The sequence below is a fragment of the Oenanthe melanoleuca genome, chromosome 1A, assembly GCF_029582105.1.
Source record: "Oenanthe melanoleuca isolate GR-GAL-2019-014 chromosome 1A, OMel1.0, whole genome shotgun sequence".
Classification (NCBI taxonomy): Eukaryota; Metazoa; Chordata; class Aves; order Passeriformes; family Muscicapidae; genus Oenanthe; species Oenanthe melanoleuca.
The window spans coordinates 41,601,370-41,625,623 of NC_079334.1; the positions used below are offsets into that span (position 1 = coordinate 41,601,370).

Genomic DNA, 24,254 nt, shown 5'->3' on the forward strand with positions numbered 1-24,254 from the left:
GAGACAAGGTAATGGGGAAGGGAAGTGAGGTCCCTTTTGACAGGAATAAAGAGACAACAGGACACGGCTGTGTCACAGCTTCTGTCATAGCCAATGCCAGCCTCTCCTTCTCCTTGGCAACATGGATCAATTTCAAGGCATAGATCCAGATAACTTCTTCACACAGAGAGGAGGCAGAAATTAGAAATGCCAAAACAAGCTTTAAATGTTTCAGTAGAAAAATTGATTCAAAGCTACTGAATCAAAGCTTTAACTGAATCTTCCCTCAAAAAGAAATAAAACCAATTTTCAATTAAAATAACATTTTATTCTCATACCAAATATCAGCAGCTATATGGAAAAAAATTTAAATTTTTCATCTTAGATCAAATTGGAGCAATTAATGTTGCTTTTACTTTTTGAAGTGGTGTCTCTGTATCAAAAGGAACAACTATTTGAACATTTTTAGCAGTTGTTCAGGACATTAATTCAGGACCAACATTGTTTCATACGTAGTACTAGAGAAAGTGCAACTAAAGTTCAAAAGTGTGTCTACAAGCTGAAAATGCAGTTACCTTGGATGATTCACAAGTGATGGTGAGGTTCCAGTAGGTACATACTTTATCACACTGGGGGCACATTATGATATTACCTCCTATGTTGGGGTCACACACTTCTTGGCTAAAAACAAAACTAGTCAGTCACTCACCAACACTAAATTGTTTAGTCCTTTTTCACACATGAAGACAGTGTAATAATCTCAGGAAATTAAGGAATAGGTTACCAGTGATCTGCACTCAAGGATTCCATCCCCACCGCATGCTGTGGCAACATATCCCCATTTCCATTCATAGTCCTCACCTCAAAAATGGATGACACATGATACAATAATAAATAATTTCCATCCCTTGTACTCGGTAATTCTCAAAACTGCCCACACTAAAAATAAAACAGCTCTTGAAAGCTCTCACATTTTTCAGCAGGAAACCCACAGCTGCATGCTCACACATGCTACTGCAGCAGGTCCCAAGGGAGAAGGAAGAGCAGCACTGCCCAGCAGAACAGGGAATAGCTGCAGAGCCCAAAGGACTGCCTGGTCCCTGTGCTCTTCTAAACAGGATCAGACTGGAAATTGTGCAGAGAGGAGCTGCTGCTCAGGATTCATGGGTTTGCAGGCCTGTCTCCTAAGAGATGGCAAAGGAGCTGCCATCTCACAGGTGAATCTCCACCCAGCCTGGTGGAGGATGAAAGTGACAGAATTACTTTGTACGTGTACATTGGGTGGGGGGAAACACCAGGGAGGGAGCAGGGCTGTTTAACTACATCATAATACTGGCAAAAAGCTAAATGGGTATACATTGGGCACAGGGGTGGAGCTGTGGAATGAATTCAGCAAGGATTGTGAACACCCTTCCAGGAGGGAGTATACGACTGCATGGCCTGAATGACACAATGCCATCATTTTTTTTCCCCCTGGGCCATTTGGCCATGATTGGATTTTGTTGTGTTCTGATGAGAGAATCTGTGTCATGGCTATGCCCTACCTTGGAAGCAGCTGAAGGCCCCTGTGCTGTTGCTTTTCCTATTTCTCAAATTTGAGGAAAGAATTTTTTAACATCTTTGGGTATCTAGTTTAAGAATACCACAGTGAAAATTATGTCATATGGCAATTTGCATTGACTTCTGATTGCCACTCTTTTCTTTCTGTTTCTTCAGCAAGTATGGTGAACCTCAAGCAAAATATAAATAAAATTATGAAATAGCAAGCTCCCATGGATATCCATAGTCCATGGATATCCATTATTTTTCTAATATTTTATGCCTTTGCCTTCAAATCCACCATGTTGTTCTCTTAACCTTTGATTTTGCCTCCTTCATTAAGCAGTGTCCTGCAAACCCTGTACTGTCCCCCTGTGCACAGGACTGACCAAAATTGCACATGATATTAAACCAGGGCTGGTCAGGTACCTCCACGTGCAGTTGTCCTTTGTCAGGCATCCATACAGGAAACAGCCAACTCCTACAACTGCAGCCACAGTCAGCATATTGGTGTAAAAGCCCAGCCATGCAAAGTAGATGCCAATTTTCTCTCCATAGTATTTCCTGTGGAGGAAAAAGGTGGTGGTTTTTTTGGTTGTCTGTTTGTTTCTTTGGGTTTTTTTTTTTATTTTTATTTTTATTTTTTTTTTTTTTTTTTTGTTTTGTTTTTTGTTTTTTTTTTTCCTGAAATGCATTTGCATTTCTGTTTCAAATGTCTTTTCACATTTTATGCCAACCCATATTGTAGTATTCCTCTGGTTTCAACTTTGGGATTGCAGTAGTATTGCATGCTTTCATAAAAGGAGGAAAATGGGGAAAAAAAAGGAAAAAGAGAAAAGACCATGCCTCTCAAAGAAAAACTTTCAGTGATTGGCTTTTCATAAATCAGCTCATCATTAAACCAATCTCAAATTATGCTCCTGTGCATGAGCTAATCTGGGTGTATGTATCTTCCCTCAGAACTGACCTATGTCTCTGTGACTTCCCCAAAACCAGACCTATTATGTAGATTTCTCATTTTCCCTGCCTCAATGCAGTGCCAGTTACACCAACCTGATGAAATCCAGGGGTTGCAGTTTGAAAATGTTTTTAGGATGAGCCCATTCTCTGTAGAGGAGATACCGTTCACTTGGGCAGTTGGGATCCATTGACAGGTGCCTAAAACTCGACTGCAAAACAGCATCAGCATGAGAAGACACCACTAAAATCTAACCAGTGCAGCTCATCTCTCATGTCTACAGACAATCTCTGCATCATGAAGCTCAAGTCTGGAGCAGCCTTTTAGACAGTCCTACTGGAAGCCAAGAAAAGGAGCAGCAGCTCTGAGAGCACACCAGGATTCAGGAGAGAAGATTGTCAGAAAGGCACTGAATGCTAAAGTAAATGCTGTACATATGTGAGCTGAAAATAACAGAGATTCATCAGGAACTTAATCTAAGCACATGTCAGTAACTTGGCACTTAGGAATAGAAAATAAAAAAAGGATCCATTCTAGTTAGAGAACAGGACTGAACTAAAACGGATTTTAAGTAGCTTTAACATGCTGCACATGCTTTCCTTCAAAACAATACTGTACTAGAATACAGGCTGGAAAGACTGAAGGAAAAGTCCAAAGCCTCTAGTCCCTGTTTTAAATTTAAAAGAGGGTTCACGTGGAGATAATATTTGTATTTCTTAGTAGGCTATTAAAAAAGCTCTTTCAATAAAACCTTTTTCCATTCTATATCTGTGATGCAACAAGATAAGTGATGTTTGTAGAAATCTATCTGCTACTTTTCATTTCCAGTGTAGCTGTGATGTATAATTTCAACTGTATCAAAAGACAGTAATTCACTACTAGTCATACTGAGTCCAAATTCTCCATGCCATGATAGAAATAGCCTACAAGGTAGGTTTTAAATCTTTAAATGGAAACCTTAAAATAGCTAGTCACAAATTATATGAATTCTATTCTGTAAAGCTTTGATTACTTACAAGAAACATGGTTTGTCTTGATTCTGCCTTAAAAATTTCTTTGAAAACCTTGGAAGCCTCCTAAATATTTTAAGCCAAGTCCATGCAGCTGAAGCAGTTATCATTCCTGACCTCCCATGTTCTCAATGTTTCCTCGACAGAACACACCTTGGGCACAGAATGGTGGCTCTGAGGGGGACAAGTTGGGATGCTGTGGTTATGCAATAGATAGAATACAGAAAACCAGCCCTCAGTCTTAGCTCACTTTGCATTCACAGCCTCATGTGAAGTTTTTTCTTTATCAAATGTTCTGAAATCTGATTTTTTTTCTCCTTGATTTTTTTCTGTACAATTGCTAGCTGTGGTCTATTTCAGTATAACTTCTTTATTCAAATGATATAATTTAAAAAGCTTCAGAAGTGTAGCTGCAAAAGCTGGATTTGTATTTATTGGGAGGGGAAATTGAAACCAGTGAAGCTTTTCTCTGCAAGATTCTGACAACACCTGTGAGGCATTGGACTGGCTGGGAAGAGTCTTCTTGTAGAAACCTGAGTCTCATGAATGTATGCTGCAATGTTTGGGAACCAAAGGACTGTTTTTCACTGTGCAAGATTTTCACATGCCCTAAAATGAAATTTATAGTCTACATCTTTATCAACAATGTTGATAGGAATTTAATCTTGGAAAATTGCATACTAATGGAACATTGATTTAGGACTGATAATGCAGTGTGTCATTGTCATGGGAACTATCCCTCAGTCCAGGTACATTACTGAAATACATCTCCCAGAGGATGCAAGCTTAAGAACTCTCAAGTGAAATATATTGTTTTTCATTTATAGAAATACATTTTTAACCAACAGTGCTTTGGAAGAATATCTCTCTAGCAAAACCATGTCCTATTCTTCTATGTGGATATAATACCAGTCCAGAAATAAGGCAATGAATAGTGCTTGTATCCTTTGGTATATCTACAAGATATATATACCTAGATGTAGTTCAGACCTCTACATATAGTATAGTTATCTCTATTTCAAAGTGTAGTTTAGTTACAAGCACCCAACTTACATCATGAAGGGGAAATGCTGCTTTGTAGATTCCAGTGTCCAGTAATTTGTTAATGCCAAACTTTTTCACATTATTTTTTGTTGCATATTCCACACGGGACAGGATAAAATGAACCTGAAATTTAAAAAAAATATTTTTGTGTGCTTGCTACCTGAAAGAAATCATCTACAGCTATACCTATCTCAGCATACAATCAAGTTAGGAAAGAGTAAGCAGTGTAGACAAAATTAATTGCATAGGGTATACAAACCATTCAAATCCCTCCTTTAAATTCAGGTGGGAAAGAAATAGGACAAATATAAGTAAAGTTTTCCTTTTGGATTGCCCAGGCTGTTTCATAAATTACACAGGACTGTTGCATCCCAAACATTTTTAATTTTGAGGATGTTTTAGTGAAGGTAATTGCACTGATTTGATAAAAGGAATAGTTTCTTTTTAAGAGTAAATGCTAGAAATACTCCATGGACTTACAATTCGGCTTCTAGTTGCAGGATTGAAAAATGTGTCTTTGTCTTGGATATAGAAGTTGGACAAATGCTCCTTTTGAAAAGGGGCAGTGAAAAACTCTTGCTCAGGTTTGATGATATTTTCATCCACCCTGAAGAGTCTACTGAACCAGTTGAAAGCTGAGTCTCTGGTTTTCAGGTCATTGTGCTGCAGAGGCAATTTGATGTGCATAACCTCGGCGTACGTGCACAGCACTTCCCAAGGGGCATGCACTTTCACAAAAATCAGCTTCTCATCCAAAACCTGAGATGAAAGAATATTGAAAATAAGTGTGTAAGCAGAGAACTTCTCATTTATTTTAACAATTCTTGAACTATCTAGAATTTTCTTTCTCTTTACAGCTCATAGATGACCTACTCAAAGTTGCATTCATTGTCCATCTCAGCAAATATATCACTGGCTTCTGTAAAAGCACTGACATGAGGGAGCACTCAGGCAGATGAAGGCATATAAAGGCATATTAAAAAAACTCTTAAATGTTCCCTTAATGCTTAATGTTTACATTTCTGCAAAGTATTTTACAAAGCAATTTAAGTGTAACACTTTCCCTATGCAGGGTCATTAGGACTCTTTTCACTTGTAGTTTGACAGGGCAAGCATGGCTCTGGAGCTGCCAGCAGCTCAGTTACAACCCCAGGGTGATGGGAGCAGGCTAGGCACTCATGGGTGCTCCTGGGTAACGAGAATTCCAAGCATCCTAGAGAGAATGGGAAGAGGGAAAGGGAAATTAGATGAAACTGCAGAAAAAGACAGCATGGGGCACATTTGCTCCCACTGGAATGCCCAAGCCAGCAGCAGTGAGCAGTGGGAACCCTGACAGCCACTCCTGCCTACACATGGGTTGTAGACCTACTGCTGCCCTGCATTAGTGAGTGCCAGCCACATGAAATCTCCTCATGTAGCTCACTGGCTCAGGAACACTGGGCAGATATCTGATCTGGCCTGGGGAAATGTGCACTTCCAAATGTCTTTCAGTCATAATCACAGCAGAACTAGTGAAGACTGAAATATGTAAGTATTGCACCAGCTCTGCAGCAGCCTTCCAGACAGCAAGCATTCACTTTCTTATGAATGTGAAGAAACCAGGCTGCATTCTTGGACATGCAGCAGGAGCCCACACTGCAGACAAATAAATACTCTGATGCCATAGAGTCTAATTCGGGAGGAAGGAGCAAAGCAACCATTCCTGGAGCTCATTATAGACTATAGACTACCAAGCAACAACAAATTTAGACTGGAAGTGATTGTCCTGGAGAGGGAGACACAGATGGAGCCCTGCAGCCCTGCTGGGCAGGAGGAAAGAGAAGGGATTTGGAGGGGCTCTAACCCTCCCTGCAGAGACAGCAGCTCAGGCAGCTGGTGTACATTACCACAGTGCTCTCGAGCTGCCTGCAGGCCACATGGCAGCCCAAAATACACCAAGTGTGATAGAACCACTTGCACAGTGCCAGGCCCTGTGAAGCAGGGCCATGGGCAGGAGCCCTGCACTGCTCTGCTGGCAGGGGCATTCTGCATGCCCCAGACACACACTGGCTTCCCACCTGTACTATACAGCCAGAGTATGGGAAGTACCTCTCTGCAGGGGACAGACAGCAATTTTTATCTTCCAAACTCTGAGAAAACATGAACTATGTAATCTCCTAACATCATGATGTAATCTTCCAGCTTCCCATCTTTTATTTTGCAGAGGAAGGAGCAGACATAAAGCTTAAAAAGATTTTGCATCAGATCACAAAGATATTGCTAACAGAAGAAAGGTGTGCCTTTTTTCTTGAGGGGAGAGAAATCTTACAGTGAGTTCATATATCCAGTTTCCTTAATCCCAGAGGGGCAGCTCTGCTCTCAGAACAGCCATTCACACAGAGAACAGCACTCACCGACCTCGTCGCTTCTAGTTGCAAGCCATTGTTTATCAGGTTTGATTCATACACTTGTCTCTTCCTCTGTTAAAATATATTGAACACTGTAAATATCTCTTCCAAATTTCACAAATATGTATGCATAGAAAAATGGAACTGCCTCCCCAAACCATCATTATGTTATCTCTATAGACCATTTGATAGCTACTGTGGTGATACATACAGTCCTACCCACTAATTAATCCTGATCAGTTTTCTTGTCTGATATGCAATATTGCCCTCAAATGCAATTGTGGAGAACTTATTCTCTCACCTTCTGGTACATTACAGAGGTGTAAGTGTGACTCAGATTTTGAAAATTTTGAAATCTACCCCTGAAATTCGGATCTCTTTCACTTTTAGTCACTAAGTGAACTACATGAATCTTCCTTTAGAAAGTCTTCATCTCAAGTGCTTTCCATCCTACTGTCTTTCCAGAAACCTGTACCTTTATGCTTCTTTCACAGTAATCATATGAGTTCACACAGTGGTTCAAACTGTAATATCCCAACAAATTTTATTCCATGGATTACACCCCCAAAGGAGGAAGCTGAGAGCTGTAGCATTTGTAGTGTCAGTGATGCTATTCCAGGAGCATTTAATGTCCCCAGAAGGACACAAGTTTTCCTCAGTAAAGATCAAATTTTTGGATCATTTTAATTTTATTTCATAGTTACCAGCATTTGGCAGATACTGAGTTACAAAAAACCTGTAATGTCTTTCCAATCTTGAATCTGCTTCTCCATACAGATGACCTCTTCCCAAGAAACACAGAGACTTCCCCTTTCCCCTCACATACAAAACATATAACTCCATAAGGGATTTATAAGAAATTTTGAAACTTCATGTGAAGCAATCAAATTTAAAAGCCATCTGCACCAACTCAATGTTCCTCAATGATTTATTTGTTTATGTGAGTCAAGGGTAGCCTGAACTACAGACTGCATGTCAGAATACCAGCAAGGGTAATGGGGGCACCTGCAGGCAGCTGGGGCTGGGGGCTCTTAAGTGAGCAGTTTGCTGGAAGATGACTTCAATGCACTGGGAACTGAGAGCTTTATTCCTGTACCAGGTCAGGCTAGGACTGCAGCAGGGTTCTTGGAGTCACTTGGAGATACCTCTTTCTTACTCCCAGGTTCCTTTCATGCCACTGGCCAATCTCTTTGTTGATTAATATGTTCTTAAAGGATTTGGCATCTTCCACTACAGGAACTTAAAGAAGGACCCAGTATTTTTGGTCACGTGTTTCTCTATAGAGATTCCAGCTGCCTTAAGATCTGTGCACAGGATCCTGTCCTGTTGCTACCATGAAGGACCAGAGTCAATGAATTACCTCTGGATAAAGTCAATTTAAAGTACATTTAAGTACACAGAAAGTGATCCTCAGGGCTAGATTCAGGGCTCACCCACTCTAGGGGCAAAAAGATGCTTCAGCAAAAGTGAAGGCAAAATGCTGTTTATATTTTTCCTTGTATATATATGTGTGTGTGTAACACAGACATTTATGATGTGTATATCTAATTATCTTTGTAAAAATCACAAAATCACAAATGTGAATGAGAGTTTTTCTTGCAGTAATATATTTTCTTGCATTTTCAGTATTTCATAGATAATAGTGCTCTCCAGTCTCCGTTAAAGCTAAAGGTTTTCAGCCACCTTGGCTTCTAAGTAAACTATATAATGATTTCCACTGCAATTTTTGTTTTATCAAAACTCAACTCTCTTACCAGTTCATTAATATAAGTAGAACACCACACACAGGAGTTTGTCACTCTAGCAGTAACTCTTCTGCCATTTCATCCCACCTCTTTGCTTCTCCCATTTTCACATGGTTGTTTCTAAAGTGAATACTACTCAATCATGAAAATATTTCAACACAAATTCTGCTTTGTTCCAGCAAATAAAACAGGCAAGGGGCTAAATACCTGTTTCATTTTCTTTCTAAATAGCATAAAAATAGATGCAGAGCAATTCTGTTTTGTAGAAGTCTAATACTGCTTTTTAAAATATTTTAATCAGATTTCTTTAATAATTTATTATAGCAAGGAGATCCCCAAATTAATTTTGCTCTCAAAATCTTAAACGAATTTATTGACAATATTAAGGTTTCTAATATTGCATGAATTCAAGTAGTGAGAAACAAAGCCTCTGGGAGACTTTGCTAATTAGAGGCTTTGCTATTTTATATAAATGATTGAATTATGCATATAATGATTTATGGAGGAGCTAGACTTTTACCCAGAGGAGTCCATAGTGGTTTTGCATTGACTGGGGAATACAGTATATAGATATAATAGTTTATTAGGCTGGAAGGTGGAGATCATCCAAAGTTTATTTTAGTATCTGGCATTTTGCTCAGCTACCTGAGTTGCAATAATAAAGCAATCATGGTAATGCTGCTGATCTAAATCTGACATAGGTTTTGATGATTGAATGGCTAGGCAATAGACTAAGACACCACAAGATGCATAATCATACACAGTCTTAGGAAAATGAAAGCAGAATGTAAGTAAATGGCACATATTACAGGCATGTGGAAGGATCAACTTTTGGAAGCTGCTTTTTCACCTTGGTGCTTTCAATTCCTGGTGATTGTCTTGCCAAGTTGAGGAGATAAGCAAAACTGTGGGTCTAGAAATTGGTAGCAGATCAGTAGCACTTTTCCCCATGAGTGTTGCAAATGGCAGGGAAGACTTGCTTTGATTACAGTGACAGAAGAAACCAACTCATATCTTTGCTAAGTTTCTTTTGTGCAAAGAGAAATGTTTCCTACCACAGTATCCATGTGGGTTCAGGGGAAAAATCCTAACAACAAAAGAAAGCTTGAATGGCCTCCTCTGTCTTACCTGACAGGCAACAGAGAGATCACAGTCAATAAGAGAAAGAACATGGGGCCAAAGGCTCTCCTATGGAAACCAGCTGAAGGGAGTGAAGAGGATCATTGCATCAATATTAGCTGCCTCACAGTGTCTTTGATGGTATTTGGAAGCTTTCCTCAAAGCCCCAGCTGTCAGAATCAGAAAATTAATTGATTGAGAAGCTCTGCTCTGTAAGCTTCCTTCCCTTATGTTTGAAGACAATCATAAAAATGTGAAGCAGGACATGCTATAGAGGATAAGCCCCCAAAAATGCAAACCCAAAGAACTCCAAACACATATTTTCTGATATAACGTTTGATTTTAAGACAGCTTCATTATTTTCTGAAACCTGATCTGTGACCACACAGAATTGGTAACACTGCAGTCTAGCCCTGCCCTCAACAAGGGCAGTCACCCTGTTTGGAAAGACCCATTTCTGTCCTACAAATGTCTGTAGTAACTGCAGAGTAACTCCCTCCTTTTATCTGTCTTCATATTCTTCTGTCATCCTTCCTTCCAATGTACTAAAATTTGGGTTTGTGGTTGCCTCAGGAGCAGAGGTTTGATTTCAGTGAGGTTCTGCTTCAAAACCAAACTATCCAGCAGAGATGAAGGCAGGTGTGGCTGCCCTCCTCCCAGTCCAAAGGTCCCTTCTGTACTTGCTATCAGACTTCCTGAGTAGGTTGGCTGACCACACCACAGGCAAGCAGAGCCTGTCATTCCCTGCTGTCTCAAATCATGCATGAAATGGCACAGAGACACCCTTTTTTTTACCTGTAAACCCAAGTGCTGCTCTCTCATTGTAGGCAGGACACATGCTAAGCAGTGGGATAAGTATAATTCTTGTTTGAAATGTTACCCAAGCTTATTTTTGGTCCTATTTTTTAAATTTTTGTGGGTTTATTGTTGTTGGTTATGTGAACTAGGTAAGTATAGAGGCAGAAACTGTTCATTGTTTGCTTATGAAAACAAATTTCTACAACTCTGCTAAAGTTCTCAGTAATGCTGTACTTAAAAAACCCCAAAGAGATGTGTGTAATATTCTCCATGAGTGATAGTTTCATTCAATTTGGAAAAAAAAAATCATCTATTTCTGAGAAGAACATATTCCTTCATGGCTGGAAAGGAAGGTTTTGCCCATATTCCAATTTAAATTAGTGACAGTCTTTCTGTTTATTTCTGTTGGAGGGAAACAGATGGACTGAAATAACAATCTGCATTGATTCATTTTGAATTTACCTTTCTGGCCCTGATCCTTTAACTTTCAATGGTGAACTCCTTGAGGACCCCAACAGATGAAACTGGTATTTGGGAACATTCCTGAAAAGACTGGTGATATTTAAATTCTATTCTGATGGTAAGCTACCCTGACAAATAGGGTATATAAATTACAGGTTTAAAAGATATGCTTTGAGCAAGAATTTCAATTGCTTGCAAGGTGCAGTTTCTGCAATCTTCTCCTGTCAGTCTCATTTTTGCTAGAGCTTGCAAAATTAATTGTGTACCAACTTTAAAAAAGATTGGAGTTTGAATTAAGTTGCATATTTGAAACTTACCTACTAGCTTTTGGATCTATAAATTATGTTTGAAACTTCCCTGAGGTTGTCATTTCATTAGTTTGACTTTGCCTTCCCTAGACCAGATTTCAGAAACAGACGAAAATAAGAGAAGCCATGTGGATCTCCAAGAGCTTCAGAATCCCATATTTTCATTCCTTCTATCAGATCACACCCATATTTTATTTCCTGCTGTCCTCTGAGATATTTTCCCAAGAATATTGCTTATAACTATAAACTTATGCTGGATCATTCCATTACATTTAACTGATTCTTTGGGAAAAGAACAGAAATCCATTCAAATCCAACACAGTGATAATCCCAGGATCTGAGTCTTCTCTTGCTGCAGAAGAGCACATGGATCTGTGCCCTGTTTCTCTGAATTCAGGAAATTGGATACTTAGGTTGTGGCCTGATTTTCAAATCCTTCTGTCTAAATTCAGTAAGAATTTGAGGACTCCTCCACACTCAGTATCATTAAAAAAACACCCACTGCACACAAAACATTTCACTTCAGAAATCTACAGATGTCCACTAATAATTTGAATTCTGAAGCAACTTCCACATCATGCAATTGGTGGGGAATTTTTCCCAGTGACAAATCTCTAGATTTCACAGACCTGTAACATTGCATACAACCAGTGGAAAACTTCCTCCTGACTCCAGTGAGATGAGGATGTCACCCTATCAGAACAGACTTCACTGAACCTCCTATATTTCAGCAAGCTGGAGTTTCCAAATTCTGTGCACAATGTGTGGATAATAGCTCTATGAAAGTGTCAGAGAAGTCAAAGAAAGAGTAGCATGGGCAAAGAACCTGTCTATCCTTAAAGCACCCTGAATTACACAAGATACTACTTATAAAATCTGGCATTTTCAGTTCATCACTGATCAGACAGTGATGCAGGCAGTATTTAAAACTTATTGTATGTGGCAATGCTCCTTATTTTGGTTGCACTTCATCACTAGGATAGAAGTAATTTGTCTCAGAAAAAATTAAAACCAAGTAAACAACAGTGTCAGTAAAGACAAGCTATCAAGTAGGTTTTATGCCAAGACTGATGGAATCTGAGTGTATCTTGGGCAGCACTAACCCCACACCATCCAGGGAACTGTGGTAGGCAAAATGTTAATTTCCTTCCTGGAATTCAAAGGATGCAAAGCTTCACCATAAATGTCACCTTAATTTCAATCTCAGATATAAGGCATATGTGTACAGTCCCCCTGTTGCTTCAGCTTCTGCTTTTCTGTGGAAATCTGGTTTGGGCGTCTTTCTGACATACCCATGTCACCCTACCCTCATGTGTCACTCTCCTGGCTGTATTCTGTCCATACAGCCTTTGTTGGCCACTTTGCTGCCAGGCTGCACAGCTCTTGTTCAGCTTGCTCTCCACAAAAACCACTAGGGCCTCTTCCACAGAGCTGCTCCCCAACCCCTCAGTCTCCCCCTTATCTGGTCATTTGTCTGATACGGTCTTGTCTTCACATTTGCTTCCTCCTCCTCAGCACACCACAGAGTCAATGTGGCTGCAGACTTTTGAAAGTAAAGTTTTTATGCAAGCACCTACTCACAATCTCCTGGTCTAATTATTAATAGTTTCATTCTGGCTAATGTCTTAACATTAATGCTGCACTGAAAATACTACTCCACTGCTCACATTTAATTTCCATCTCTACTTAGAAAAGATGCTCATTATATTTTTAATATATTTGGGCAATGGCCAAGTATTACAAACATAAATGTAAAGTACTAATTGATAAAAACAACTCTTTCCAAAGGGGCAGCTTTTTTGTCTAATTACCTCTTTCAATTAATTTATATTGCTGATCCTGTGATCATGTGTAATACAACATCCACCCACAGCAGGACTCCCTCAAACCCTACTAATGACATTCCTTATGGCTGTCCTGTTAATGCCAACAACAACACTGTGTAATGAGTATCAACCAACTTAGCTACAGGCTTTTTTACTCCTACTCCTCTATTTCCCAACTGCAAATTACTATTTGTATATGAGCTTCTTTCAATGCTATCTTTGTCCCTGCCTGTCTCTACCAGAGGCTGCTGCTGCAATATGGATTATTACTAAATCAGAGGAGGATGTGGGTGGGTAGGGGAGTGCAGATGCCAAGGGAACTACAATCTCATGGATGCCTATTTCTCAGACAGTTCAGTGGCATGGCTGAGCTCATTTTTGTGACCCTGCATGTCATAATGAATGTAGTCCTCTGATGGAACTGATGAAATGATTAAAGACTAATAGTTAGTCTATTATTGTGCTTCATTGCTAAGGAGCTATGGAGCTGTGAATGCTAAGGAGCATCAAAAAGTCACTGGCTTGACTCAGAAACTTTGCAAGGTCTCTAGCAAGAGCAAAGCTGCTCCAGTGCCAAGGGAAAAAATTGTACAGGGAGAAATTCTGGTGGCATACGTACAATTATTTTCCTTAAACAACTTAGCTGTCTTATCAGAGGTCAGCAGAATGTCAGCTGTGCTCATAACTGTGATCTGAGCAACTGGTCAGCTGCCTCCTTTGGGTTCCTCTGAATACTCTGATTTTGTCACCAAAGCCCATTAGGGGCAGAATTGAATCACTGTAGGTACAGAAAATTGTCCCAGTGTGAAGATCTTGGTGTCTAACTCTAACCTGACACTGGCATTTTCCTGCTCACATCTGAAGGGCGGCCTCCCAGGAGGATGCTCTGAGGTCACCAAGCACACACTGACAGACATGATGTGCAGAGCTCTGCCCATTTACAGAACAATCTACTGGCTCAAGCCCTGTCCCTGCTCAGCTTGATGGGCTTCAGTCTCCCAGCTCCCAAGAGCACTCTGAGGACAAGGCAAAGCAATTGCTGCTCTGGGTGAGGACACTGTCCTTTCTGCCCACAGCTCTAACACCCAATACATGGAAAATAACTTACCTTTTGCTTTTTACGATCACTCCTCTTATGAGTCATTTTTTTACCTTCATCTTCATACACCAAAACAAAGTCAATTCTTCGCTGCCCATCTTTGAAGAACAAGGAGTCAGGCTTATCCTCAAAATCCACCTGAAAGGAGGTGGCATAGGTTAATATGAATATCTTTACTCCCTAGTTCCTTACTTCCTCTCCTTTACATAGTATTTCAGTGAACTTAGAAATTCAACATATATCAGCCTTGTGCAAACAGGAAGCCCAAAATGATAAGGTTGCCCAGAGTAGAATGAAGAAAAAGAAATTATCCAGAGGAATCTGTCAGGCCTCTGCATGACATCAAATCAACAGAACTTTGACCTAACTTTCTTCTTTAAAAATGGTGCATTATCTTTTCATAATGAGAGCAGCACTGGGATGCAGCACCAGTACCAAATAATGCATCTGTCTAGTAATCCATCCATGTACACCATCATGGACATATCATTAGATGGTTTGTCTACAAGATTGTTGTTGCCTGATGGGAGTCTCAGAATTAGAGCATTCCCATCTGTTCCCTTACCTGAAGAACTTTAAGCATCTCTGCAATTACAAAAACAAAAACAAACAAAAAAACCCAGTAATTTTGTGCATGCTTATACTTAAACCCACACACCATTGCCAAGAGAGAAAAGAACAGAGTCAGAGCAGAGATGAGATCTCCAAACAGACACATTTTATGTGGATTTATTTCTCATTTTATCTGCAACAACTCAGCAAGCTAAAACACATTGTTGTGTGCCACACATCCATCATGTTATAACAGATGCCAAAATCAAAAATTTTAATATATCCATAAGCCATTATCTAGTCCCTGGAGGAAAGTAGGATGGATTATCATATCCACTAATAACATCTTAATGTGTTATTTCATGCTTGAAATGATACAGACACATTGGTGACAGGGAACCCTGAATATTGAATAATGATTTTGTAGTTTTTTAGAGTGCTCTGAGGGCAGTATCACACATTGCCAAGTAATGTACAGCTGTAATGCTATCTGAATCATTCTATGTAATGTGCACCAGCTTCTTGGGTTCTTGGCCAAATCCATCCATGCTGTTAGAGGAGGTGGTGCCACTGAAGTTGATAGATACCAAAAGCCTGAAGTGGGGCTCAGCATGGCATTGGACACAGGAACATCTGCAGAGCTGGCAAGGCTCCCACACACAGCTGCAGAGCAGCCTTGGCTCCTGCCAGCTGGGCACAGAGGGTGGGCCAAGCCAGGATCAGGTCAGGCAAAGTGCCACAGGATAATCTCTTGCATTTGCTGTGGACATGGCAATGATCCCCAGATGTTCCATCCCTGGAATTTCCCTGTCAGCTCAGACCAAATTTTATGAGACATGCCAAGTCACGTTTGGAGCTCTAGGCTGTCTGGTCCACAGAAAGGCCATGGAAATGTGGTTATGGTGTCAGAAACCCCAGAAGTGCAGCCTGAAATGGTTGTTCTACAACTGTGAAGAACTGGGAAGAATATCAGTCTTGAGTCCCCAAGTTCCAGGGAGCATACAGCGTTTTAAGAATCACGTGTCAGTTTTTCCAAAACAAATTTTCTCATGTTTTTTTTTCCTTTCAAAACCTCTCCCTGTAGATTATTTTGTAATTGTTTATTGGCTGAACCAAAACAGGCCACCAAGACGTGTCCCCCCGTAATTATGACAAAATTTCCATATTTTAAATAAACTCGGCGGAGTTTAAACTCACAATTTTTTTATGTTGTATGTGCAAAGGCTAGGACCTGCAGCAGAGAGGTTTTGTTGACTTAGCTGCCTCAAAAGTCTGAGCAGATTCTTGAATGGAACAGTTTTCTTTGAATGCCACCTGTGTGTTGGGATTTGTGACAAAGCTGACAGCAAGCAGCTGCTGACACACATACACATATGGGCAGTATACACACATTCTGCATGTTAGTTTCACAGCCTGGGATAGGATTTAGAGACTACCTATGCAGCACCAAATCAACATAGAATTGCATACTGTGAATAAAGTTTTAGGAAAAAAAAAAGGCATTAAATTTCCAGATGACATCACCAGACCACGATGACACTGAGTATCTCTATCAGCCAAAGAAAGTCACAGGTGTGAATTTCCAAATTCCTGAGAGATGAAGTTGGCATAGTCATATTAAGAAATCAGAATTGGCTGTGACAAGCTGTCCTCCTGCTGAGGACTAGTCACAGGTGTGAAACACAGCCTTGCTGCTATCATTCCCCATCTCATTTGAAACGTACCCATGATGGTTTAATGTTGGCAAGATTCACTATTGGGGGAAAGCACCAACAACAGTCCCTGTTGGGAGGCAGCCTGGGAGCTGCCTGAGCAGCACACAGAGCCCAGCCTGGGAGCTGCTGCTCTCCCCTGGGACCCCAGCAGGCTCTGGCATGTCATGGGCTACCATGGCTCCGTGTTGCACTGCTGGAAACACAGCCCAGATCCTGGAGCAATGAATAACAGGGGGAAGGGCTGCACTACATAAAGCACCAGGTCTTTTAATTAGGCTTTTTCCTCTTTGGAATCTTAGAAACATCACTATAATAACTTCTGTTTAAAGACACACAGTTTAGTTGTGAAAGTCAAGCACTTGAAAGCATAAAAGTAGTAATAGCTTTAACTTTTTTTTCTCTGCAGCTTTTAGCACTTTTTCTGATAAGACCTGTCCTCAGGACAGAGAAGAAAGACATGGAAAAGAGCAAAGAGTAAATCAAGTTTTGATAGAAGAAGACTAGATCATAATTTGTGTTTGTATAATTTCATTGAATAATTTTCCTTTAAGAGTAGTCATTTTTAAGCTAAAAACAGTGATAACTAGATTACCAATAATAATTAATTATAATTACCAATAATAATTTATTATATTAAAACATATACAATAGTTATAAAAAACTATTTATAAGGTAAAAACTGCCTGTTAACCAGCATTCTGACTGATAAATTTACTTACATAAGTGTTGTCATTCACATGTGTGTATAACTGTTATTGTATACATACACATTTATCTCTTTCACACATTATGCACATATAAATTGAATATAGCTAAAAGATTAATAAATATTGGACTGCATGAACACAGATATACAGAACTTCATGCTTATGCAGCTAACTTCTTATATGTAATCTCCATTGCTTTAAATCACAAGGGCATTGTTCAGCTGACCTTTCCATAGACACCTTATATATACATAAAATAATAAAGAATTGACTCCTTAAGCCTGAATGCTTGAGAGATCAAGATTAAGACCCATACAAATAAATTGTTATGTATCTCATATTAAATAAATTAAATATTGCTCAATTAAAATTAAGATGTAAAATGTAAAAGATAAGGTGATAGCCGAGTTTCCAACAGCTACATTAATTTACATGTGTGGTGTATTTTGTAATCCCTACTGGATAGCTGGTAATGAAAAACCAAATATTATTCAATGTAACTACCCAGGGAAAAACAGCACTGGAAGCCAAAAAGATGTGGTGTACTTTGAAGTTAGCATTTTCTTTGAGACAATGTTTGTTTTGGGATTTTTTTAATATGTAATATTATTTGACAGTTTTACAAATGATACTATCACACTAATGCACACAAGCTTGCATGCATAGACAAATTAATGGGGCTGAAATTTCAATACAGAGTTTTTTAAAGTATCAGTAGCAAATTATAGCCGCAAATAATGAACAGGCCCATTGGCACCCTTTTGTTTTGGAAGAAACAAACACATTTACTGCACTATTTAATTTTTTTAGCCTTGGCATAAACACATCTTTAAGTACTGGTGGAGGCAATCAGTTGTGCACACTAATATTTTAATAAAACCCTAATGGACAGCAGGTTAATATTGATTAACACACTAATAAAAACAAATATATACATATATATAGAGCTGTGAGATACTAATTATACTTAGCACACAATCTGCAGCCTTTAATAACTGTCCAAGTGCTGTACAACCAACTGCTTGCCTACCGGGGAACTATCAGCTTCATTAACAGAGGGAATCTGAAGGGGAGAAGGACCTGGCCATGAATGAAGTTTTTTGTAACACTGAGGTTACAGTTATATGGGCTAGCCTAGAGGCAGCATGGCCACGTCCATGTGGGTGTACCTCTGTGTTTCATTTGGAACAGGTCAGACCAGCTGAGCATCAGAGGCTCTTCACTCCAGGGAACGAGACCATAATGGTCTTTTTTGCAGTAACAAAGAGCCCAGAAATGTGTGTAATGCAGACATCCCTCCTCAGCACCAAATTCCTTTTCCACAGACCCACTGCTCAGGCTCTCACTGCCAGCAGATGCTCACACAGGTTGTGGGATCCTGCCAGAGCTGGGAAGTGCTGCACTGATGCAGTCACACTGAAGGTGCCGGTCACAAGCAGAACTCTGCCGTGCACTCCCTTCCCTTACACACCTTCCTGCTCCCTCAGTGGGTTCCCAGCTCTGCAGAGGAACAAGGATCACAGAGTGATCCAGCACAGTCCATCACCAGCCAACAGCACCGGCTCTCCCAGATCCTGGGACACAGCAGCACTTGGAAAAAGGGCAAGTGGGACATGAAAATAAGCTTGCCCCAGCACATCAGGCTTCAAATGCTCACAATGGAAGGTCCTCTCAGCCCCTTGACTCAGAGTTTGTCAGGAGGGAGACTCCTGTGTGCCCCTGCACAGTGTGACCAGGCTTGCTGTGTGCCACTCCTGAGAGCTGCTCCTGTAGCCATGGCCTCGTGTGATGAGAGGAGAACATGCAGGTGGAAAGCTCCCTTCACACAGCCATGTTCCAGGGAGGAAAAATGTGTGCACTTCCAAGAAACCTGCCTCACTTTTCCAGGCTTCTCTAGGCATGGTATAGTTAAATATTCAGTGGGGATGATGGTGGGATGGGCAGCACTGAGACAAGCATGAAGAAAAATATGCACACAGGAATTGCAGCTATTTATTGTTCACTGTACCCTGAACAAGCACAGTATTGTAAGCTGGATTTTTTAAATAACAAGAGGTTCTGCAGGAATGAGTTATCTAACTGGAAAGATGAAAGAAGTGCTTTATTTTGCCTGCAAGAGCCTTTGGTGTGACTGTCAATAGCACCAAATGTAATCATTACTGGAGGGATAAACTACTTGTCTGCAACCTCACATAATTTTCAGATATGCATCAAAATAGCTTCCTGAAGCATGCCAGTGAATAAATCAGTACTGGGAAAGAAAAGAGCAGAGCAGAGCCTGTGAAACATTGCCTCTGCTGATAGGCACTTGCAAAAACTCCTCCCACTGGGGCACAGAGACAGGCACAGGGGGATCTGCAGGTTGCACTTCAGTTGTGGGTTTTATGAAGGGGAAGATTTCAGAGTGCCTAATTAGGAGCACAGTTATTTCTCTCTGCCTGCTTCAGGAAACTTTAAAACAAGTAAATAAAAAGAAAACAAACTATATTACCAGGGTATCAGGAAACAAAATTATTTATAAAGGACTTTGAGATCATCTGAAGAAAATGTTACAGAAATACAAAGTTCTTACTATCACAGCCATATAAAAAGATCTTTTATTGCTTTAGGTTCTGAGCAACCAATAGAGACAACTTTCTGACATTAAGACCACACAAGCATTTATTTCTGGATTATATTGATATATATAATATATAAGATAGTAGTGAAAGGTGCAAGTTTATTTTCATATTGCATAATGATGTTGGTGTGTCTCTAGAGTGCCATAAAACTATTGTTCCTTTAACATTTTTCTTTATTATTCATATTTTTTAATAACAACAGAGGACTGTTTTAGTTCTCTTTTTAGCAATAATGCAAATATTAGCAAGCACTTCATCAGAAGAAGATTGGTTTTTTTTATTTCCTCAACACACAGAGGAATTCCAGCTATGTAGCAAACTGAAATAAGCTGAGACTAAAGACAAGTAGGAAAAATAAGGGGTGTCACTACAGCCATGCATTTCTGTCAGCAGGAAGCAGCTGGGAACTGGCCAGGCATTGGGATGCCTTGTCCCCTGAGCTAAGTTTGGACCAGACACCCACTTGACTTCCTGTCTGAGCGCCAGGTTGCTGCTGGCTGCAGGAGGAATTCCAGTCACTCCTGATCAGAGAGGCCTTACTTTTAAAGAAAATGAAGAACATGCTAACTGAAAACCTGCTTTTCAGCAACTCCCATCTTTCCTGGGATGCAAGAGCTGGGAAATTCACTCTTTTGAACTTCCCAGAAGCCTTCTTGCTTCAAGAATACAAGAATTTGTATATGAGGGGCAGCAGTAATAGAAAGCTTGCTGAAGTTAACCTTCCTTCTGCAGATATTCACTTGCAAAAAAAAATCCTTATTGTTGTATGCCAATTCAGATTATCTACCTCCAGAGCAGATAAGCTGCAAAATGAAACATGAGCTGGAAGAGGCTTAATTAATGCTGCCTCTGCAATTTTGTATTCCTTGTACTTGCTGTTTATGATGCATGATTAAATTGCAGCATCACATGCCATATTTCCATGCTCCATATAGTAGATATGGAATATTCCTTATTATCTTCTTTATTTAATGTCTGGTGGGGTTTTCTGTGTTTTCTTTATTTTTTTGTTGGCTTCTTTGTTTTGTTTGTTTTTTGTTTGTTGTTTGCTTTTTTTTTTCTTGTTACACATCATTTAAATAGCTCAAATGCTTAAAATAGGGATTTCCTTCTGACTATGGCTTTGCTACTCTCCTCATAGAATCTCAGTGTTCTGTGAATGTTGAGAAACTTAGTTTTAAGACATCCCCTAGGATGACAGGTGACTGTCTTACAGAAACTAACAGTAGAATTCTCATTTTAATGGTCATCATATAAGGCACCTAAACATCTATGCCAAAACCTGTTCACTGTCTCCTAAATTTGGAATTACGCCTTTCCAGTGAGCTCAGTAATTCTCTCTCTTCAAAGAGCAATAAACTCAATTCCAGGTCCATATGTCACTCTCTTGCAAATGCAAACAGGGCCATGGATGTTCTGTTTTGGCACTCAGGAAAAAGAAAAGCTGGCTGCAGCTTTACAAGTCTTGCACAAAAATCCTATAGCAGGAGTTATCCAATTATCTAGGACTGAACTCAGTTTTTCTAGTGGTAAGAGCCTTTCATTCCTTCACTGCCATTTCCTGCCACATTTAAAGCTTTCTGAAGTATCACAAACAATATCCTCACAGATTGTTGGCTTTTTGGAGATAATTGTATTATTGATGTGCCCAAATGAGGCAGGGATCTTGTGGCAAACTCAGCATATGATCCTGTAATTAGAGAAAGCACCAAAAGGAGAACAGGACTCTTTCTATTAGCCAATAATTTACTTAGTTTTAGCTCCTCAGAAGAACTTGCAAGATCAAATCAAATTTCCAGAATACTTCTGGCTGCAATGCATGATCTAAGTTTAGACAAAAAGCACTTCCTTTCTATTCAACCATTTCAGGTTAGGCTTCCTCTTCAGTTTCTCTTTCTAACTACAATTAGCCCTAATTAATTTAGCAGAGATTCAGTAGATCTCAATTTTATCTTTCCGTCTCCTCCAACCCACTGAAACTATCTATTGATCAACAAGGAGGACTTGACACAGAAGGAGCAGTGCAGAGATGCTGCTAAAACTGAGAAGAAACTACAATTGCTGGTGAACATGAGCAACCAAAAATAAAATTGATTTTGACTGTTAGTTTTCAGTAGAAATAAAAATAAATTCTACCAAGACTGTTGAGAAGAGACTGTTCCAACAACAAAGTATATGACATTCCAGCTGTTTTGATACTATTTCACTTCATACAAAAAAAAAATAAAATAAATAAATCAGTGAACCACAAGGAGACTCTAAGAAGGAGTTTTAGCAACATTCACATCTAGGTACTCAATTGGGAAATGGAAGCTCTTAGCTGCACCTCATGCTTCAAAAATGTTTAAATAACTTCAAATTAACACCTTGCTGCAAAATACAGGGTCAGGGTAGGAGAGGGTGTCCACCTCCTAGAAGGAAATTCATTTCCAGTCACTTTGGATATTGGTTTCCTATGAGATCTGAGGCAGGGGTTCTTGCCCCAGCAGCCTGTTAGCTGGAGAAAATCTTAGGTGAGCTGGGAACCTTGAACTTTGGACAAAGGGAATGGACATCTCTAGGTCTTTCTCCTTCTTGTCAGTTCAGACTCTGGAGTAAGGAATTTACTGATGTCTCCAAGCTTTTTTTGAGCTTTATTGGTTATGTGTGTTTATTTGTAGGGTGTGTTCAGAACTATTTATTCCTGTATACACAAACAGAAATCCTATACACTTGTGAACAAAACTGGAGTGAGGAGGTGTATGTGTATATATCAGTTTATAGTGAGTTTATATTGGTCATTTATAATTGAGTCCAGTGCCTGTGACAACCTGTACATTCAGAGCTGAGTCAATCACTTCAGGTACCTTTGGGGAAATGGGGATAACAGCAACTCAGATTTAATCACAGATGAACTGTATGTGATGCAAATGCAAAGGAATGCTAATCTTCTGGAACAGCTACTGGACTGTTACACACCTACAAGAGAACATTTTACAGGTACTAACAGTTAAATCAAACAGGTACCCACCCATTCAGGAGTATGAAGGTTTTGCTGGTCCGGCACAGATCCATAAGTGGGAATAATCACCTGGTTCAGTTCCAAGACTAAAATGAAACAAAAAAAAAAAAAAAAAAAAAAAAATTTAGCATTTTTTGTGGTATGGGTTTTTCAATGAGTTTTTATGAGTTTTTAATTTTTTTTAAATTAATGCTTTGTGGAGAAGCTGGTTTATGGCACTTATTTAGTGTTTCAGAAATGGAACGATTGTGTGTCACACTTCAGTTACAGTCAGCAGGTGGCTGAAGAGAGTGAAACACCAGGATGACAAGGTAATGCTAGGAGAACATTTTTGACAGTGATGCATCCCTACAGTGATGCAAACAGCATCCCTTTACTAGTATTTTACTACTCATTTAATGTTTCAGAAACTCTTTGGACAGTTTATTTTTCAAGGAATAAGGCTACTAGAAGTGACTCCAGCTGTGCAAATAGACCTAGCTCCTGCTGTCTGTACTGGTCAGGCAAGAACAAATAACAATAGCAAAGAATTCTTCATAAGGCTTGGAATGGCTGTCATACAGGCTGTGATGCTGTGATACGTGACATTCACTCAATAACACATAGCCTAAAAACACACCTACAACTTCAGTGGGTATTAATGCCTCAGCTACTCCTCACCAGTTTCATCAATACCTGTTAAAAACAAACAACCTGGAAACTGAAATGGTTTCCTGAAAATACAACATAAACTTAGAATGACTTTATCAAATATGCTATTGCATGAAGCCATTACCAAGCACACTGGGAATACTGGCTACCAAATCAAGCAAAGATAACACACAAATTCATCCTAATAAAGGTACTGGAAATAAGTTCCAGAAGCTCTAGGTATTTGCAAGGTTTTGTTTCTCCACAACTATTTTTGTGTCTGAAGGAGAAGCCAGATAACATCCTGAGGCTGAAGATAACATCAAGTAGCTGAAGGGAGCAGGCTGCTTCCTGCCTGTGCATGGCAGGCAGATGGATCCCATCTGTTATTTTTAGCTCCTTGAAGCTCAGAGGTATCTCAGTTAAGTCTGTCCTGCACTGAGAAAGGGTTATGGATAACATAGGTACCTAAATTCCTGTGTTGTCTGGAAAGGATAGCCTCAACCTACCAAAAAATACTAAAAGAAGATCTCCAAACTCTAAAATAATTAACTTAACCTTTTAGAATAGCTCAACACCCATTAGATACAAAGCCAGGAAGAACACAACTGATATGCCTGGTTATGTTTTGGCTTAGTTCAGCTTTTTTTTTTTTGTTTGGTTTGGGGTTTTTTTTTTGCTTAAAACCCTCATTGCTACATGGCCAAATGTTCAAGACTTTTAAAGAAGCTTTTATTTTTCACTGATGATGCTC

General features: G+C 39.6%; 1 protein-coding gene across 1 annotated transcript in view; it reads right to left on the reverse strand.

The window, feature by feature from the left end:
- Window positions 1-24,254, reverse strand: part of ANO6 (anoctamin 6) — a 69,303-nt gene that overhangs the window by 21,110 nt on the left and 23,939 nt on the right. The window contains exons 2-9 of the mRNA XM_056510444.1: window positions 22,880-22,956; window positions 14,284-14,412; window positions 6,924-6,989; window positions 5,011-5,289; window positions 4,540-4,653; window positions 2,572-2,687; window positions 1,948-2,082; window positions 555-660 (exon numbers count right to left, since the gene is read on the reverse strand). Of these exons, the coding sequence (XP_056366419.1) occupies window positions 555-660; window positions 1,948-2,082; window positions 2,572-2,687; window positions 4,540-4,653; window positions 5,011-5,289; window positions 6,924-6,989; window positions 14,284-14,412; window positions 22,880-22,956 (1,022 nt within the window). The remainder of the gene's footprint in view (window positions 1-554; window positions 661-1,947; window positions 2,083-2,571; window positions 2,688-4,539; window positions 4,654-5,010; window positions 5,290-6,923; window positions 6,990-14,283; window positions 14,413-22,879; window positions 22,957-24,254) is intronic.